Source organism: Geotrypetes seraphini, chromosome 5, assembly GCF_902459505.1.
Source record: "Geotrypetes seraphini chromosome 5, aGeoSer1.1, whole genome shotgun sequence".
Taxonomy (NCBI): Eukaryota; Metazoa; Chordata; class Amphibia; order Gymnophiona; family Dermophiidae; genus Geotrypetes; species Geotrypetes seraphini.
The window spans coordinates 53,958,131-53,979,429 of NC_047088.1; the positions used below are offsets into that span (position 1 = coordinate 53,958,131).

The 21,299-nt window shown below is 42.7% G+C and overlaps 1 protein-coding gene across 1 annotated transcript in view; it reads left to right on the forward strand.

Annotated features, from left to right (window-relative positions):
• The window catches only part of LOC117360298 (connector enhancer of kinase suppressor of ras 2-like), a 719,694-nt gene that overhangs the window by 345,051 nt on the left and 353,344 nt on the right, over positions 1 to 21,299 (forward strand). The window contains exon 6 of the mRNA XM_033943988.1: positions 13,067 to 13,186. Coding sequence (XP_033799879.1) covers positions 13,067 to 13,186 — 120 coding nt within the window. The remainder of the gene's footprint in view (positions 1 to 13,066; positions 13,187 to 21,299) is intronic.

Here is a 21,299-nt window from a genome sequence, read left to right on the forward strand (position 1 = left end):
GTGTCCTAAATTGTATGTAGGTCGCACCTTGAGGTCGATCAAACTCAGACTGACTGAACACAAATCTCGGGTGCATACTCATAATGAAACCTCTCCATTAGTTAGGCATTGGAAAGTCTGTGGCCATACTTTGAAAGATCTTAAATGGAGAGTGTTAGACATGATTACTGTAGGGTGGGAGGGAGGTAACATTGAAAAAAACCTGAATTTAAAAGAACTTAGATGGATGTTTATGTTGAACTCCATGGCCCCGGAGGGGTTAAATGAAACGTCTGATTGGTTAGCGCAGGTTGACCTCAGCTTCTAACCTTTAGGCATGACGTCAGGGGGGTAACCTTTATTAGTGAGTGAAATCAGACGCCGCGGCCATTTTTCAGAAGCCGCTCTTCAATCATTTAGGATATTTTCAATTATGCAGGTTAGTACTTTCTATAGTTATTCTGCTTTTGTAATACACTGGTCTTCTTTTTCTAATGGGCTGTTTTGTCTTATTGTTTTCTTGTAGTGCCCCTGCCTTGACAAAGCTCCGCGAAACGCGTCGGCAGAGGGGAGCACTAAGTGAATGTCGGAACATAAGACATGCTCTATCAATGCCTATCATGAATTGAAGATAAGTTCTTATAAGATAAACCTTTTTGAATACACACATGAATATATATAAAAAATTGTTATATATAAGAAGACTCACATGAATATAAAAACTCAAAAAAAATTACTCTATATATATGAGGACATAGGGGGATGAATGAAGAACTGCTAGACCTCTGAAAGCACTATTGCTTGGATTGGTCATATCTGACACCCCACCTCGTGAGCTTTTCACTCACTTTTTGTATTTAAGTTTAGTTGTTCACTTTTTGCTTTTTCACGAAACGTATGTAAAGAAGTGTGGAACAACATTCACAGTCCCTCTAGGCGCTGGCAGGTATAAGGGAAAACTGTCCCAGAATGCCCATGAGCTGCTCCATACATCATGCCATGGTAAGGAATCTTCCACAAGAAAAACTGGAACCGGCATGGATACCTTAAGCTACATTTTAAATCTTTTTATTATTATTATTTTTAATTACCCATTCTGGATATCTTGAGGACTGCTATCTTTTTTCAAAAAGGATCAAACAGCACAAACACTGTATATGAGACTAAATTGTCCCATGCTTCATGTGATAGAGATGTGCTGTATACAATGGTGTAGTTTCAGAACTTCAGGTGTTATCTTGACATCAACATCCATCCTGCTAACCATAACCATTTCTGCAACCATATTCTGTACTAAATGTTATATGCAGTAATTTTGGGGGGGGCTTCTTCTACAAGGAGTGAAGGTCCTCACAGAGCTTTAATCCTATCAGTTTAGTCTCAGAGGAGTAATCTTGACTGGCAAGCACAGGGGTTGAAAGATAAGGCTCTGAGACTTCTATATTAGTATTGCCATAGGGGGACTGAACAAGGGCCCTTCAAGCCTAGTATCCTTTTAACAGTGACCAATCCAGGTCCATGCTGCTTATCCCCAGGGACAAGCAATGGCTTGCCTCAAGTTTTCCTTAATAGCAGTGTATGGACTTTTCTTCCAGAAACTCATTTGAACTATTTTTAAATGTAGCTATGCTTACTCACCACACATGCTACTAACTAGGGCAGGGGTCAGGAACCTACGGCTCGCGACTCTGACTTCCGGGGGCGGAGCCAAGGAGAGCGGCCGCACACACTACGAGCTCCTCTGCTGCAGCAGAGAAAAATCTTCTCCAAGATGTGCACTGCAGCAGAGAACACCCGAGCAGACCTACCCAGACCATTGGGGACATTCTGCCGGTCACCCGAAAGCGGGAGCCGCCGACACAGAGCCAGATCGGATCTGAGCCAGGACGGGGACAGTGGTGGCCATCTTTTGACGCTCTGCACAGTGTGTCATCTCCCCCAGCTGCAGATTCTAGCCTGTACTGCAGCAAGCTATACCAGTGAAGGGGACAAGTTGTGAGTGTGCCTACTTCATTTGTTATTGCTCCAGAACCCACTCTAATCTCCCCAGTGTCCCTCTGTGACTATATGAATGCATGGGAAAGATCCTTGGCTGGGGCTTGATTGATGCATGCTAGCGAGCAGCTTGGTGAGGTGATGTCGCTGGTCATTCAGGTGGCCAACTTTATTGTTACCCGAGCTTTAAATGATCACGTTTAAAACACTGCTGGATGAAGTTGGGAATAATTATCCTGGTCTTCTTCTGCACAGCAATGTGCGTTGGTTGTCAAGAGGGAAGGTGCTCAGCTGTTGTGAGGCTTGTCTGAGCGAAATCCAGACTTTTCTTGAAATGAAAAACATCAAGCATCCTGAGTTAGCTAACACTGAGTGGCTCCTGAAGTTCTACTATCTTGTGGACATGACTGAACATCTGAACCAGCTCAATGTGAAAATGCAAGGCATTGGAAATACAGTCTTATCCCTTCAACAAGCAGTGTTTGCATTTGAAAACAAGCTAGAATTCTTCATCGCCGACATTGAAACAGGTCGTTTACTATACTTTGAAAAACTGGGAGAGATTAAAGATGCATGCACAGCAAGTGACCCTGCTCAACATCTTGATCTTCAGCAGCTAGCGGGCTTCACATCTAATCTCCTGCAGTCATTCAAAGCGCATTTTGGAGAATTTTGTGAGCTTGTCTTTTTAAGTTCATCACCCATCCACACGTGCGTGCAGTGTACAGCGCCGACCTGAGTTACATCCCCGGTGTCTCCATCAGAGATTTTAAGCTCCAAGCTGCTGACCTGAAGGCCTCAGACATAAGAACATAAGAAGTTGCCTCCGCTGAGGCAGACCAGAGGTCCATCTCGCCCAGCGGTCCGCTCCCGCGGCGGCCCATCAGGCCCACTGCCTGAACAGTGGTCTCTGACTAATTTTATAAATTACCTCTAATCCTATCCTTATAACCTTACCTCTACTCTTATCTGTACCCCTCTATCTCTTTGTCCTCCAGGTACCTGTCCAGACCTTCTTTGAAGCCCTGTAGCGTGCTTCTGCTTATCACATCCTCCGGTAGCACGTTCCATGTATCCACCACCCTCTGGGTGAAAAAGAATTTCCTGGCGTTTGTTCTAAACCTCTCCCCTTTCAATTTCTCTGAGTGTCCCCTTGTACTTGTGGTTCCCCATAGTTTGAAAAATCTGTCCCTGTCCACTTTTTCTATGCCCTTCATGATCTTGAAGGTTTCTATCATGTCTCCTCTAAGTCGTCGCTTTTCCAGTGAGAAAAGCCCCAGCTTTTTCAGTCTGTCAATATATGAAAGGTCCCCCATACCCTTTATTAGCTTAGTAGCTCTTCTCTGGATTCTCTCAAGTACCGCCATGTCCTTCTTGAGGTAAGGCGACCAGTACTGAACACAGTACTCCAGGTGCGGGCGCACCATTGCATGATATAGTGGCAGGATGACTTCCTTCGTCCTGGTCGTGATACCTTTCTTAATGATACCCAACATTTTGTTTGCTTTCCTTGAGGCTGTGGCGCACTGCGCCGACGCCTTCAATGTTGTGTCTACCATCACTCCCAGGTCTCTTTCAAGGGTGCTCACCCCTAGTGGTGATCCCCCCATCTTGTATGTGAACATCGGGTTCTTTTTCCCAACATGCATGACCTTGCATTTCCCTATGTTGAAGCTCATTTGCCACTTTTTGGCCCACTCTTCCAGCGTTGTCAGATCTTTTTGGAGGTCTTCGCAGTCCTCCATGGTTTTGACCCTGCTGTACAATTTAGTGTCATCTGCAAATTTAATAACCTCACATTTTGTTCCCGCCTCCAGATCGTTGATAAATATATTGAACAGAAGCTGTCCCAGCACCGACCCCTGCGGAACTCCGCTCGTGACCCATTGCCAATCTGAGTAATGGCCCTTTACTCCAACCCTCTGTTTCCTGTCTGCCAGCCAGTTTTTGATCCATCGGTGGACCTCCCCTTGCACCCCGTGGTTCCATAGCTTCCTTAGCAGTCTTTCGTGTGGCACCTTGTCGAAGGCTTTTTGGAAGTCAAGGTAAATGATGTCTATGGATTCCCCTTTATCCATCTGGCTGTTTACCCCCTCAAAGAAGTATAATAAGTTCGTGAGGCATGACCTGCCCTTGCAGAATCCATGCTGGCTTGACTTTAGCTGCCCATTGTTTTCGATGTGTTCCCAGATGTGGGTGAATAAGTTCAAGTCACTGAATGAAGATTTGGAAAGACTTGCATGACAGCAAGCAGAGTTGGCGGGCAAACACAAGTGGGTAGAAATGAAAAAACTTCAACCCGTAGACCAGCTGATTGTCAAAACTGAAGCGTGTGAGTATTGCTGTACTGACAATGTTTGGCTCTACTTATGCATGTGAGCAATCTTTCTCACATCTAAAGAACATTAATACGATCATGTTTAACAGATGGAATCTCAATGCCTGCATGAAACTTAACCTCACCACGTATCAACCAGACTACAAAGCCATCAGCCCATGCAGCACCAGAAGTCGCATTAATGGTAAGAATTACTTTATTCATCATTAGTTAGCAATAGTATAACAACGTTATTAAAAAGAATTCAGAGACTTATTGTACTTTAAAAGTGTTGGTCTTACATAAAATGCACACATTTACTTGTATTTAGTTTTAAACATATTGTATGGCTCTCACGGAATTACATTTTAAAATATCTTGTGTTTATGGCTCTCTCAGCCAAAAAGGTTCCTGACCCCTGAACTAGGAGCTCTGACTTAAACAAAGAGCAGATAAAAAAAAACTGCCCTAAGTGTATCTGGATAATGACCAAATATCACCACTGTCCACATAGTGCTGGGCACTCGCCAAAGTATCTGGATATTCAATGCCACCCTCTATCCCAGTATATCATAAACTGTATGCCGTGGCACATTAGTGTGTCTTTTGAAATTTTAAGTGTGCCGCAGCTCACAGGGCACCTGTGTCAGCTGACTTCTTTTTTTTTTTTTTTAATTAATCTTTATTCATTTTAAAAACTTATAAGTGTTTCAGCAAATAAAAACATTTTTAACTTAGATACAACACTTAATATTCTGCAATAATCCAGTTTAGAAGTTATTGGTGAGGCCCGACTTCAGTACAGGAAGAGGCGGTCGGAGCATACAGTGAGTGATTTCCTTCACTCGCCGGTGCTCCGGCTGCCCTGTCCTGCCCTGTCATTCGTGGTCGTAAAATACTGCGAATGACCGGGACCGCGAACCGCCGACCGCGAATTAGCGGGGGAGCACTGTATATAGTTTGGACTGTATTTTTCTAGCAAATGTTTTCACTATTCAAGAGTGTGCCTCTTTTCAACTTGGGAAGAGTAATGTTCAAGCTTAGAGTTTATAACGCTGGTGTGGACTTACTTTATTTCTGAGAGGAGAGAGTGGATTGTCTGGTGCTTGCTTGCTGTGGGCCTCCTGCTTGTAAGTTGGTCTCAGCTCTGGTGCTAATAAATAAAATTAAACGGCACTAGAAAAGGTTCATAGAAGAGTGATCAAGATGATAAAGGGGATAGAAATCCTCTCATATGAGGAAAGACTAAAGAGATTAGGGCTCTTCAGCTTGGACAAGAGACAGCAGAGGGTTGATATGATTGAAGTCTACAAAATCCTAAGCGGTGTAGAATGGGTACACCATGGATTGATTTTTCGCTCTGTCAAAAATTACAAAGACTAGGGGACACTCAATGAAGTTACACAGAAATACATTTAAAACCAATTGGAGAAAATATTTTTTCACTCAGAATAGTTAAGCTCTGGAATGCGTTGTCAGAGGATGTGGTGAGAGCAGTTAATGTAGCTGGTTTTAAAAAAGGTTTGGACAAGTTCCTGGAGGAAAAGTCAAACATGGGGGAAGCCACTGCTTGCCCTGGATTGGTGGCATGGACTGCTGCTATTTGGGTTTTTGCCAGGTACTTGTGATTTGGATTGGCCTCCATGAAGATGGGATACTGGGCTAGATGGACCATTGGTCTGACCCATTATGACTATTCTAATGTTCTTAACTTTGTATGCCTCTTGCCAGCATCTGGGAGAACCAGGGGGTTACACATGCATGACCTATGGCATTTCATGTATTTAAGGTAAAATGACAAGAAAAAAATGATATTCAGCTTATTTCCTGTGACATCAATAGTGTGCGCTGTTGTTCAAATTGTGAACGTTTTGCTCAGTACTGCACACTATTAATCACTAATTTGCACAATTTGAGCAAAGGGGAACATTATTGAGCAATATTGTGGTACTACTGACCAACTGTACACGCTATTGACAACATTACTCCCGCCAGAAACAAAAAAAGGTGAGAAACTTGAAAAAGAAACCCTTTCAACAACACAGGAACATAACGGAATGAAAATCTTTGGCCTCACACCCCTAAAACACATAGATTTACATATAGTTGACAGCCAATATATGAGTAATGTGCAAAAATAAAAATGGAATAAACTGTAAGGCATGAGAAGGAAATACTAAATTGTCTGAGCACAGGAAGAGAAAGCACCTTAATCAAGAGCACCCCTTGATGATGATGGAAGCCGCTCGGGTAGGACATCGTAAATCAACCAGGTGCCACAAACTGCTGAGGCAAATCGACCCCATCGCTTGCAATTTCATTAGATTAGAAAAGTAATAGACAAGTCATATCCAAAGGCATTCTATGATTTCTATATGCAGCCTTTCAGTGCAGTGCTTCTCAGCCCTGACCTGGAGAGGTAATGCATGAAAATTTGTCTCATACATATTCATGGTGGCAATTCTGAAAACCTGATTAGATGTGCTACCACAACAAAGACAGGAACCACTTTATTAGCAGATAGGAAAAAATAATCAGTTCTAAAAACTAAGGGCCTCTTCTATCAAACTACGCTAGCAGTTGTCAGCGCTGAGAGCCGCGCTGAATGGCCCACGCTGCTCCCGACGCTCATATGAACTCTATGAGCATCGGGCGCAGCGCGTGCCATTCAGCGCGGCTCACCGTGCTACAAACTGCTAGCACAGTTTGATAGAAGAGGCCCTTAAAGTATTATTCATATTTTTTTTATCCAATCTGCATTGCATACTAGCTATAGGACCATCCTTGGGTGTCCTTTTACTAAGGTGTGGTAAAATGTGGTCATAGCATTAAGGCTATTTTTGCCACAGTCAGAAAATGGCCTTATTCCAGCTTCTCACTAAAAGCCAGAGTGAAGAGCCAAGTTTTGATAGTCTTTCTGATTTTTCTAAAACAGCTCTTGCTTCTGATTTGATCATGTATGAATTAGAAACATAGAAATATGACGGCAGATAAAGGCCAACTGGCACATTCAGTCTGCCCATCTACAGCATCCACTATATCCTCCTTTCCCTAAGAGATCCCATGTGACTGTCCCACATGTTCTTAAATTCAGACAGTCTTTGTCTCCACCGCTTCTACTGGGAAACTATTCCGAACAACTACCACCCTCTCCACTAGTGCTGCCCGATTCAGGAAAAAAATTTTTGATTTGATTCAGCCTATTGAATTGGTTTTTCGATTCGATTTGATTTTCCTGCCCAATTGGGTGTTTTTTTTCAAACATCCTGGTGGGTTTATTTTATAGCCTCTTCACCCCCTTTGCCTTCTCCTAATCACACTGGCGCTGTGGTGTAAACAAAATAAACAATTTTCCTCTCTGTTAAATCCTAGCTCACATTTGTGGTCTAACACCAGCTCTGGCAGGATACACGTTTCAAATCTGACATATTGTAATCACAAAACAGAAAATAAAATTAGTGTTTCTACCTTTTGTTGTCTGGTCATTATTCAAATCTTGTTGGTCCCAGGCTCTGGATGTCTTCTGACAACTTGCTTGCCAGGGTCTCCTTATTTCTTATTTCTCCATACTAACCATACATCTGCTATCTCTGTCCTCCCCTTCCATTTCCCTTCCCTCCCCCGGAGGTCTGACATCTTTCCTTTTTTTCGTCTCCCTCCCCAGATCCACCTTTTCTTAACTACCCTTTCATCTAGCATCTCTCCCTCCTTCCCCACCACCCCAGGGTCCGCCATCTCTCCCTTTTTTTCCCAACAACCCTCTTATCCAGTATCTCTATCCCCCCTCCACAGTACACCATCCCTTGTGTCCAACTTCTCTCACTTTCTGTTCCTTCCCTCCCTAAATCCCATTGCCCATCATCTCTCTCCCTCTCCTCTATTTTTAGACCCATTATATCTTCCCCCCAAAGTCCGGCATATGCACGTCTCTTTGAACCCCCCCTTCCCTCCCTCCCTCCATGTACTTCTACACCAGGGCCCCCCTCCCCTGAAGGTCTGTCCCCCCTGAAGGCCTGCACTTCCCCTTAAAGACCTGCACCCTACCCCTGAAGGCCTGTCCCCCCATTTCTGAAGGCCTGTTTCCCCCTTTAAGGCTTGTCCTTCCCCCATAAAGTCCTGTCCCCCCTGAAAGCCTGGCTGTCCCCCCTGAAGACCTATGCCACCATCCCTGGCCTGTCCCCCCTTTGAAGGCCTGTCCCCCCCTTAAAGGCCTGTTCCCCCCCTTAAAGGCCTGCACCCCCCCAAGGCCTGTACCACCCCCCACTCTGAAGGACTGCGCACCCCCCCCCCCAGGAAGGCCTCCGTGTTCCCCCTGGCCTCCCCGCACCGTTTACCTTATAGGTGCAGCCTGCAGAGAAGATCGTGGATATAGCGTCTTTGCAAACTGCTTTGAGCTGTTCCTCTGCCGCGATCCTGCCTCTGACATCAGAGGCATCATGTGCAGAAAAGGAAACAGCTCAAAGCAGTTTACAAAGACGCTATAACTGTGATCTTCTCTGCAGGTGGCACCTATAAGGTAAACGGTGCGTGGAGGCTAGGATGGGAAACCGGACGCCTGGGGGGGTGGGAACCGGACGCCAGGGGGGGAAGCCAGACAGCAGCACAGCAGCACTTCCCGACTGACCCTCTCTCCTCACCCTCTAAAGCAGGTGCAGCAGTGGCCAGCCAGCAAGAACAGTGCTGCCGCTCCTGCTTTAGGGGGCGAGGAGGGAGGGTCCGAATCGGGAAGCCAATTTTTTTTGTTTTAAATCGATTCGAATTGATTCACCCGAAGTGAATCAGTGAACCGATTCGAATCGTGAATAGGGCAGCACTACTCTCCACAAAGAAGTATTTCCTTAGATTAATTCTAAGCCTAACACCTCTTAACTTCCAGAGTTTTCCTTCATTTGAAAAAGACCCATTTCCTATACATTAACGCTATGGAGATATTTAAATGTCTGTATCATATACCCTCTCTCCTGTCTTTCTTCTAGAGCAGGGGTAGTGAACTTCGGTACTCGAGAGCCGTATTCCAGTCGGGTTTTCAGGATTTCCCCAATGAATATGCATGAGATCTATGTGCATGCACTGCTTTCAATGCATATTCATTGGGGAAATCCTGAAAACCCGACTGGAATACGGCTCTTGAGGACCGGAGTTCCCTATCCCTGTTCTAGAGTATACATATTAAGGTTTCTAAGTTTGTTCTCATGCGATTTAACGCAAAGACCACTAACCAATCTTGTAGCAGCCCTCTTAACTGACTTCATCCTATTTATATCTTTTTGAAGATGTGGTCTCCAGAACTGCTAGTGCAGTATTCTATAACAGAATCTGGGTGCCCAGATGGCATTATAAAATGGGTTCTCACCATGTGCCATTGGGATGCCTAAAAGGAGACACCCAATAATAGAATTGCCACCTCAATGCCTCTTTAGGAAGTGGTAAATTTATCCATGTTAACTGAACAAGTGACAGCTCCTTCACCTCCCCCAAATTCTTAAATCCTCTATAATAATCCTCTAAGCACGCATGCGCACTTAGGGGGCTATGCTACCTGACATCGTGCTGTGTCCCTCCGTGGCCGTATTCTATCTGCGGCGCACAGTAGCTTGAGGCGGCTGGTGGCACGCGTGGCGTCTTGAGGTGGCTGGCAGCATGCAGCGGCTTGAGGCGTGTGCGCTGGCTGTCGGCGTGTGCAGGAATTTGACCAGTGGTGGCAGTTTCAATCCAGATAGCTGAGAGGAATGGCTGGAGGGTGTCGTGCGGTGCTGCAAGGTGTCCCAATCTAGTAAAAATTCACAAATGGTCAGGGAAGTGGAGGGGGAGAGGGAAAGGGGGCTGCTTTGGGGGGAAGGGGTGTGCTGGGAGGCAGACAGCAATCATGCTTTGCTCTGGGGGGGAGACAGAAGGGGGCTACAGAGAGACAGTCAGGCACAACAGAAAAATATAGGCTGGCAGGGGCCCAGAGAAAGAGACATACAGAAAGAAAGACAGGGGGCCAGGGAGAGAGACAGATAGAGAGAAAGACTAACAGACAGACAGACAGACAGCAGCCAAGGAGAGAGAGGCAAAGAAAAAAAAACCATACAGACAGCCAGCAGCCAAGGAGAGAGAGAAAGAAAGACAGACAGAGGGCCAGAGAGACAGACAGACAGATAGACAACCAGTGTCCAAGGAGAGAGAAAGGAAATAAAAAAACAGACAGACAGTGGCCAAGGAGAGAGAGAGAAAGAAAGAATGACAGACAAGGGCCAGAGAGACAGAAAGAAAGACAGACAGACAGTGTCCAAGGAGAGAGAGAGAAAGAAAAAAAATACAGACAGTCAGCGGCCAAGGAGAAAGAGACAAAGAAAAAAAACCAGACAGACATCAGCCAAGAAGAGAGAGAGAAACAAAGAATGACAGACAGAAAGAAATACAGACAGACAGACAGTGTCCAAGGAGAGAAAAAGAAAGGAAAAAAAAAACATAGACAGACAGACAGCGGCCAAGGAGAGAGAGAGAGAGAAAGAAAGAATGACAGACAAACAGGGGGCCAGAGAGAAAGACAGAAAGAAAGATAGACAGACAAAGAAAAAAAAGATAGACAGCGTCCAAGGAGAGAGAGACAAAGAAAAAAAGACAGACAGACAGACAGCATCCAAGGAGAGAGAGAGAAAGAAAGAAAGAAAGACAGACAGACAGAAACTCACATTTATTCTAGCACCCGTTAATGTAATGGGCTTAAAGACTAGTGGATATCATAATATAGTAGCAAAGCATGTTAGTAGTACCATGGAACAAAATACCACGATAGTTAAAAATCAGAAGACATGCTCCAGCACCAAACATGCTGTTATATTTGTAGTATTGTTTGTTGAATAGTGTACTTAATATTATCTTTCAAAGACACCTTGAGCATCTGCCAAAGGGTTGGATAATAAATAGAAAGAAGGAATAAATAAATGATAGCTGCATATGGCAAAATATGCAGTTAATTATATCTTGTTAGATAGAGAAAGGGACTTGATATTTTGCCTTTCTGTGGTTACAATGAAAGCAGGCACTTATTTTGTACTTGCTCAGGATCACAAGGAATTGCACTGGGAATTGAACCCAGTTCCCCAGTTTCTCAGGCCCTGCACTAACCACTAGGCTACTCTCCACTTGTATAAAACATGCTTTAGAGCAATTTCTCACAAAACTTTATGAAGCTGCGGCACACTAAACTAGTGGCTGTGACTCAAGGGCATCTGGAAGTGCATGGACATCGATGCAATGATGTCATGTGCATGCGTGACATCATCCGCGCATGCGTGAAGGCCCTCCAGACGGGGCTCTGAGCCACCAGTAGGGGGGGGTGCTGGAAGGGAAGATGTGTGTGTAAATTCTACTGCATGATTCTCAAAAGGAAGGAGCCTGGGCAGATCGTGGCCTGCTCAGAATCGGCAGGAGCATTTTGATAGCCCAGAGAAGCATTGCTAGAGAAACTTTTCCCTGACGCAGTGGGGATGTAATTCTATTCTGCGAAACACAGGCCGCGTCGGATGACTGAAAGTAACAAGCAATGGCCTTGATTTGTTAAAGAGCATAAGCTAAGTATATTAAGTTCTAAAAGTCTGAAATAAACTGAAATAGTTTACAGCACAAATGCACTTTTTGACATAGCACTTTGAAGCACCAGCGCACTTTCTTAAGACTAGTACAACTTTTTCTGTCGGTTTTGAGTTTTGAAATGAGCTGTGAGGTTTCTTAACTACAAAGTATTAATGAATTATGAGGTTTTTAGGATTCAAACAGTTGATTTTAGTATAAATTGAAGAGTGATGATTTAAAGAAATAAAGAACAAATTAACCGTTAGAGTTATGGTAGGGAGGATGGGTTCAAGCTGGTGATGTAAGTAGAAGTAAGAGAAAATCATTGTCTTTCTCTTTGAGAAAACCCGGAATGGGTGAAACTCCATAATCTGAGGCTTATTCCTCTTTACATAACAATAAGAGAAAAAATATTACCTGTAGTGTCATTTTGGCTTATATCGGTGGTTGTTCATTTTTTGTATTCTCAAAAGTTAGGCACACTTATAGAATATGTCCAATTGGTACACAAATTAGACATAGGTGTTTAGGCCTGGTTTTCACTGGCCTAAATGGGTGTGCCTAAATGTTAGTCACATGTGCAGATGCTAAAGGCGATTCTATATATGGTGAGTGCCTTTTATAGAATTGTGCTAAGCGCCATTCTGGGCGGCCCAGCAGGCGCCATTTATAGTGTATGGGGGTAAAAGCATAATTATCCCTTTCCTAGGGTTACCAGATGTCCGGACTTCACCAGACCTGTCCTGCTTCTCGAGGACATGTCTGGGCGTCCGGATGGCTTTTCAAAATCCGGCACTTTGTCCACATTTTGAAAAGCTTCTAGCAACGAGCGATGTTGGGACGACATCTGCACATACACGGATGCAACGCAGTGATGTCATACGCATGAAATCATCATGTCACACCAGCGCATGCGCAGATGCCATCCTAACGAGCAAACAGGTTGAGGGGGCGGGGCTAGGGGCAGAGCGGGGCATGACTCGGGCGTAATAGGGTATGACTGGGCATGATGGGGCATGCCTGGGGGGCGGGGCCATGGGTCCGGATTTTCATTCCCGAAAATCTGCTAACCTTACCCTTTCCTATATCTATTGAATCTTAGAGTTAACACCCTGCTTTTCTGATGCATAAACAAGTTAATGCCTACATAAAATTACATTTGTGCTTTATCACATGATTCAGAATGTTAAAACATTTCTTTTGTTGTTCTGCTAGTGTAAAACATTATCGGGAATCTGTGACCACATCATTTCCCTTTCATCTGATTCCCTGGTGTCCCAGTCAGCACATCTAGAAGTTGTTCACCTCACCAACATTATGCCCAGTGAGGGTCTGGTAAGTAACATTTCCTCTTAAGTAAAGGAATATTGGACCCCAGAGACAATGCAGAGTGTAGATTTCAGTTTGCAATTTCGCTGTGTGCTTTATTTTGTATTTGTTAAAAGCAGGGCTCTTTCGTACTCTCACTGTGCTTTTGCATGCCTCAGCTGATCTCTAGAAATGCTCAAGAAATGCAAAGGGAAAAGAAACTGAACTACAGCTAACTGGCAATAAAGGAATGTTAGTTTGAGACTTCCTGTTAGTCTTTATCAGCAGATAACATTTTGGGATCTAAAGAGTCTTTGTCTTGTATTAGTTTCTTTATCTCATAACCAACTGAATCATGTTGCTTATCTCTATTGATTGTGTGCCATGTATTCCAGAGTAATTTTCATACTTTTTAGCATGCATTATTCATCTTGGCTGCCTATAAAAATATGAATCCCTAAGATTTCATTAAATCTAAATCCTGTTGGTTCTTAGGTAAAGAATATTAGATAGTGTATCAAGAACTGAGTGGGCTGTGACTTCCTGTTCACCAGAGAGAAAGATCTACTAGCAATGGTGTTACTACTCTTGCGCTTACTCCTCTGCCAGGCAGGTTGGATCCACTGCAATCACTCCTTCTCCAAGAGCTTACTTTGAGATTCTTGGACCCAGTCCCTTAGCATATGCAATGCATACCCAGCTTCCCCCCCCCCCCTCTCATCCCTCCCATACACACAGGTACCCTTATCTAGGGTGACCAGTGTCTCAAGCTCCAAATCCTCACTGCCTATGCCCTTCTCCATGGTTGGGCTTCAGGTCTGGCTTGACCAAAACATTTGGATTCCTGGAACTCGAGGCTTTCTCGTATGCTCAACAGACAGATTCTGAAAGAAGTCGCTGAAAGTTAGGCACCATCAGGCACCTAACTTGTTTTATTTGGTTTTAAATGGCGCAATTGGTCATGCTATTAAAACCAATTAGACACTCATTAAAAATAAATAAATTAAGTGCCACTAGGTGGCCTCCAGCACCTGAGTCCATGGCACCTAACCACCTAGTGATGCTGAAGGTCGGAAGTGGGTGTGTTTAGGAGCAGTGCCAGACTTCAGCATTACTAGGCGCTGCTGACCATGATTTTGCAAGGAGCCTAGACACTGGAAATGTTGGCCTATAAAACCCTGGCCTACATTTCTAGCACCTAGGGTCCTTGGTAGCCATGATTCTATAAGCAGCGCCTGCCTTTAATTGACACATGGCAGGCTCCCATTTTGTACGCGCATGCCATAGTAGGTGCTATGTATAGAATCAGTCCCATAATTCCTTATAGCTTCGCTCTGGAGTTTTTGTTAATTTTAAGAATCAATATTAATACAAAACCAAAATGGCTGAAGGAGGACCAACAAATGCTTTTCCATGTGGAGCCATGATATTGACCAATACATGTCTACATCAATCCCCACCAAAACACTTGGCCTCAGTCACACATTCAGAACAAAGGAGCATCCTGATTAGTAAATTAAGCGGTACCGTATTTTTCACTCCATAAGACTCACTGGACCATAAGACACACCCTAGATTTAGAGGAGGAAAACAAGAAAAAACCATTCTGAATCAAATTGTCCCTGCCAGGCTCTGCACCCAACCCCATACTCCTTGCCAGGCTCTGCACCCCCTCCCTGCCAGGCTCTGTACCCTGTCCCCCCTCTGGTGGTCTAGTGGTAGGCTGGGACAGGGCACAGGCAGGGCCCCTTACCCCTCAGCAGGGATCCCTACCCCAAGGCAGGCAGGAACTCTCACGGTACCTTATTAAAATTGCTGCCATCCAGCACTGTATCCTGCGCTGCTGCCCTTCCCTCTGGCTGACTCCTCCAGAGCGGCGACAAGGCAGGCACAAGCTCTTCTGAGCAGAGACCATCTATTAAAGGTTAAGTGTACAGCGCCAATGAAGGGATTAGTAGTAGTGGATCAGCATCTCATATCCGCAGGCAGCAGAGCAGACTTGGCCGGCTGGCTCACGGGGGGAAAAAAGTGCATCTTATGTAACAAAAAATACAGTATATAAAGACTTTTAATAAACATAAACATGCTGTTGGGTACACTACTTTCTTATGGCAAGGCACATCCTGTGCTTCTTATATATGAATTTAATAATAATAATAATTTTATTCTTGTATACCGTCCAACCAAAAAGTTCTGGGTGGTTCACATCAAGAGGACTGTACAATCAGTGAATAAATATACATGTTTCAAACAAATATAACAATACAATCGGTTTATAAATTTATCGAACAGATAGGTTTCAATCACTTTCTAAATGAATGGTAGGACTGAGCTTGAGTAATCAAATATATTCTTGGGTTGTATTCTCCATAATTTCGGGGGGCTATAGGTCTCTACTGTACTCTAGAAGGATATTCACACACTCGTAGTATAAAACCAAAATAGTCTTTGTAAAAAAAAGAAAAGTGCTTTTATTTTCATTTTGCTCAAAAACAAAAATGTTTTGGGGCACAAGTCTTACAGCAGAACAATTGCCAAAGATATTCAACATTACCACAATAGTTCTTTTCTTTTACAAAGTTTCCCTTTAAAAGCCCATAAACCTTTCTGGGCTTTGCCACATCTCATGAGGTTTCTTCACCACCAGTCAGGCAGTACACTTAGGCAGCTTTATGTTGACTTTAAGTCAATCGAGTTTTAATCCTCTATTCCAATAGTAATAGCAAAACAAAGGCCCGGATTCTAAAATCAGCGCTGTTAGTAAAGCTCCGGTAGGCGCTCTACCAGCACCTAAATTAATTGTTTTAATTGGTTATTAATGGTGTGGTAATTGACCGCACCATTAAAAACAAATTAAAAGGAAAAAAAAGGAGGCACCACTACATGGATGCTTAGCGATGCCGAAAGAAGTATGGTTATGGGTGGGGTTGATGTTTGGAACTGCTAAGCGTGATTCTACATCAAAGGTAGATACCAGAAATGTAGGCCTGTACCTTTGACACAGGCCATGATTCTAAAAATAGCACTGTAATCGAAGTGACAAGCGACCGGCGTTATTTTTTTCAGGTACCTGCCGATTACGGCACTGCTTTCAGAATCTGGGCAAAAATGTCTAGAAAGGCCTTGAAAAACTTCTGCTCTGAAGCAGACTGGACTGGCAACATTGCCTGACTGCTATCACATAAACACCAGTCAGAACTAAATCACCTTCATTTTACAAAGTCCACCTCTAGTTCTTTCCACCAGTCAATGTGCAGCTGTAAGCAGTTCTCAGGTTCCACACTCCCAGTTCTTGGGGCTAGGGGAAACCCGGTCCTTTCCCCATTTCTGCAGAGACAACTACAAACCCTGCATGCTGGCTGGAGGACACACAATTCCTCCAGGCTGGCTTTCAGACAGCCTAACCTGGACTTTCTCCCTTTCCCTCTCTCTCCTTCTTAATCAGATATCTGCAATTGTTAAGTTCATCTTGCTGAGTTCCAGCTTTTCTACCTGATGAGAGCTGTAATTCCTTTGGAAGCCATTTTTGCTGAGCAGCCATCTTTGCTGTCTAGACTGCCTATTTATTAAGGTGGAGGATTTCCTCATCGGAAACTACTTCCTACCATTTCTGATAGTACTAATATACTGAATGCATGCCAAGTTGCCACAGTTATAAAGGATGGGAAAACGATGATTAATTTTCTTTTACAACTGGTTAATCTGTCTGTTAGAGGGCAAGATGCCTATAACTCTGAAGCGAGCATCAGTGCACCCTGTTCTCTAGAAGGGAAATTGGCTCCAAGTGTATTAGGTAATTATAGACCCATTAATAGCCTGCTTTTCTTAGCCAAAGTAATTGAATGAGCTGTGCTGTTAGCACTGCAAAATTTTGTTGATAATAATTACTAGATGAATTTCAATTTAGTTTAAACAAATAGATAAAAAAAAACAAGATATAAAAATGTTACCTGGGAGTCCTGGGAACTTGGGTAAATCCTAGGTGACAGCAAAAATGGTGCCCAATGGACTTGCATAATGGTGCAATTAGTAAGTGCTTGAGGCTGCCGGGAACTTAGAGGAACCTAATAGGGGGAAGCAGTTGAGGTTATTGGCATTGCTGCCATTCATGCCTGATGAAGCATACTGTATGTGCAGTGATATCACTGTAACATCATTACCGCACATGCTTGAAAATAAAGGGAATAGCCCAGAGGCTCTAGGGGAGGCCAAGAGAGGTAGGGGCAACCCTGGAGCTAGTGTAAATGATTTTTAAAAAAAGCACTGGTGATACCAGCAGGCCAGATAAGCTTGTCGCTATTGTAGTCATGGTGCAAACTGTGCAAGCAAGCATGCACGGACATGTCTAGGTGTGGCTCGGAACATGCTGGAAGACAAGAGGGTGTAAGAGAAGGCTGGAAGTGGTACAAAAAATTCACACTTTGCATTATTGAGCAAGGACACTGGCACAGAGATTGGTTCCTAAAAAAAAAAAGACTGGCAAAATATTGAAAGATCCGGGAGTGATTTTAAGAGAACTGTTTGAGTGATTACTGGTGGCAGACCTGCGCTGAATTTGTGTGTAGTCTGAGAAGCTGTTTTAGAATGCAAATTATGGAAACACTGTTAAGTTTAAAATAAAATTCAAATGGAATTAAAATGTGGAAACGTCTATGTAAAAGTACAGTAATTTTTCAGCTAACATGGGAAAGGGATATTCAAAGCAAAAATGCAGGTTTAAAACAGTTTTCATTGTATTTGTGTAAGGAAAATGTAAGCTCATGAATGACTGGAGTTGCTGTGTTTACACTGACACTACAGGTGAACTGTTGGGGAGACAGTTACAGCTTCAGATGAGATCAGATCTGTTTATGACTGTGTGGAGTGAGAGAGCTTGAAAGAGGAGAAATTTAAGAATTACAGTGTTGTTAGAGTATAAGTGGGAGAGGTGTGAGACTGAGTCATTTGAAAGTATTTTCACAGTGTTTTGTACAACTGGGATTTAAAAGCTGGTTTGGATGTTCTGGTGTGAAATATATTTTACCTAAATAGAATTTTTCTTTTCCTCAGTAAACCTGAAAGTTTACATAAACTGATCAAACACCTTAAATGTAAAGCAGATGGCTCTGACTAAAGGGCATTAAAATCTGGTCTTAGTGCATCTTAACATGGGGCTTTTCTTCACATAAGCTTAGATTCAACAGAACACAATTTAATAATAATAATAATAACAGCTTATATACCGCAATACCGTGAAGTTCTATGCGGTTTACAAAGATTAAGCAAAGGTACAAATTGATTGACTTTAAGAGGGGGAGGAAGAAAGAGGGTTAATAGGACAGGAAATCCATTTTTGAGGAGAGAGTGATCAATAGAACAAGTTAATCGCTATAGAGGGGAGAGAGAAGAGAGGATCAGTTGTCTAGATACTTTAGGAACAGGTGTGTTTTTGGACGTTTCCTAAATTCCTCATAAGTAGTGGGCGAAAGCAATTGTTCTAGGTCTTTACCCCATGATGCTGCTTTAAGGAATTATTGAAAAATGTTTTACAGGATGTTCACCTAATGTTCGCCTAATGCTAAAATATAAAGCAGGATTGCTTACCACCTTCTATTTAGGACAGTGGTGTGCCATGAGAGAATCCAGAATTTTACTTTGTTTTTTAAAATTCCCTTCATAAGTATACACTAGACTAGATGACATGAATGTCATGTACGCAAGAGTCTGTCAATGTTATGAGCGTCTGTGTGCATAAGGAAACAGCCGCCCAGATATGCAAGTAATTGTACCCCCGTTTTACTAAGGGGCGCTAACCATTTAGCGCGTGCTAAACGCTAATGCATTCATAGACTAACTTGCACGCATTAGCGTTTAGCGTGCGCTAATCAGTTAATGCACCTTAGTAAAACAGGGCCTTAGTTTTAGGGCTCCTTTTACAAAGGTGCGCTAACGTTTTTAGCACACGCACTGGATTAGTGCGCACTATAATGCGCACTAGCCGAAAGATTACCACCTGCTTAAAAGGAGGCAGTAGCGGCTAGTGTGCGCAGCAAAGTAGCACGCGCTATTCCATGCGTTAAGGCCCTAACGCACCTTTATAAAAGGAGCCCTTAGTTTTACGCCCACTTTTACTAAACCGCAATAGCAGTTATTAGCACAGGGAGCCGTGCTGAATGCTCCGCGCAGCTCCTGACACCCATAGGAACTCTATGAGCATCAGGAGCAGCGTGGAGCATTCAACACAGCTCCCCGCGCTAATAACCGCTATCACAGTTTAGTAAAAGGAGAGGTTAGTTTCAATGCAGTAGTTATCCTAACTTGAGCAACAAGACAATCAAGGCCTTGTTATCATTTGGATCTTCTTTTTTTAAAAAAAATTCTTTACATCAAGTATATAATTAATTAACATATTTTGTTCAAAATTCTTTATTCATTTTTCATCTTACAACAAGTGCACAATATTACATCATTTAAAACATTTACAGAACACTTGAATTTCCTTCTATTATCATCGTACATACATAAATTTATTCCCCTCCCAACCACCTTCCCCTCAATTATTCCAATCAAAAATAACATATAAATAGTGTAATCTTATTTATTTATTAACCTTTAAATAAAATTTCATACCATCTCCCCTCCCTCCAATGTATAAATATACTGTCAGTGGAAAATGATGTCTACTCATTACAATAATTTGCCAATGGCCCCCAGATATTTATAAAATTATTATAATTCCCTTTCTGCAAAGCAATTGTTCTTTCCATCTTATAAATATGACACAATGAATTCCACCAAAATGTATAACTAAGATTATTATAATTTTTCCAGTTATTAGTAATATGTAGCATGGTGACTCCTGTCATAATCAATAAAAGTTTGTTATTACTTGATGAAATTTGACTTTTCTTCCTCATTGACATACCGAACAGAATAGTATCATATGATAACGCTACATGGTTTTCTAATAAACAATTTATTTGAGACCAAATTGATTTCCAAAAGGTCATGATACAGGTACAATAAAAAATTAAATGATCCAAGGTCCCTGCTTCCAGATTACAGTGCCAGCATTTATTAGACTTCGAGCTATCTAACTTTTGTAAACGAACTGGGGTCCGAAATGCTCTATGTAACAAAAAGAACCAAGTTTGTCTCATAGATGCGGACACTGTACACCTCATTCTCCAAGACCAAATTTGTGGCCATTGAGATGCAGAAATTTGATGCTTAATCTCAATGCTCCAAATGTCTCTAAGACCAGTCTTTGGTTTTTTATTCATATATCCAGATAACAATTTATACCACTGTGCGGCCTGGTGTCCCAGGAAATCCAGCATAGATAACAGGGGAAACAAATCCACAAAGTACAAAGTGGCAAAAATGGGTGGAATTGTCCAATCAGAAAGGTGCACAAATAAAAGTGTCTTTCAACTCACTTACTGCAAGGTTGCGGCACGACGGCGTTTTGATACAAACGGCATTTCAAGTGGTTCACATTATTGTTCATATACCCAAAGATCTTCAAGACTCCTGACGCAGGCCTTAGGGCCGAAACATGTACATGTCGGGTCGAGTGACTTTGGATGAATAAAGATCAATCAGATGAGTTGAAAGACACTTTTATTTGTGCACCTTTCTGATTGGACAATTCCATCCATTTTTGCCACCGTCCCAGGAAATCCGCCTCAAAGCATAAGAACTCCAGACTATACTGATTATTAAGATTTTTCCATTCAGGGAACCCCTCCTGAATAGCCTGCTTCAGTTGCAACCATTTAAAACTTTGTGATTTATTAAGACCATATTTATGTTGCCACTGTGAAAAATCAAGCAGTTTACCATTTGAAATAACATCATTTAAAGTCCGTATACCTGCAATAATCCAAAGCTTCCAAACGATTTGAAATCCGCCAATTTTAATCTTGGAGTTTATCCATAAAGATTGTTTTGTTGATTTATTTATTGGAATAGGTGTTAAATTACTAACATATCACAATGTTTTCCATGTATCGATCAATATTCTGTTCTCCTTATATTTTCTAGGCATCTTAATACTGAGAACATGAGATAAATTTAGAGGAAACAAGAGACGCCATTCCAAATACAACCAATCCGGGGCGTTTTCCATGAGTTCTGGGAGGACCCAATACATACCCTG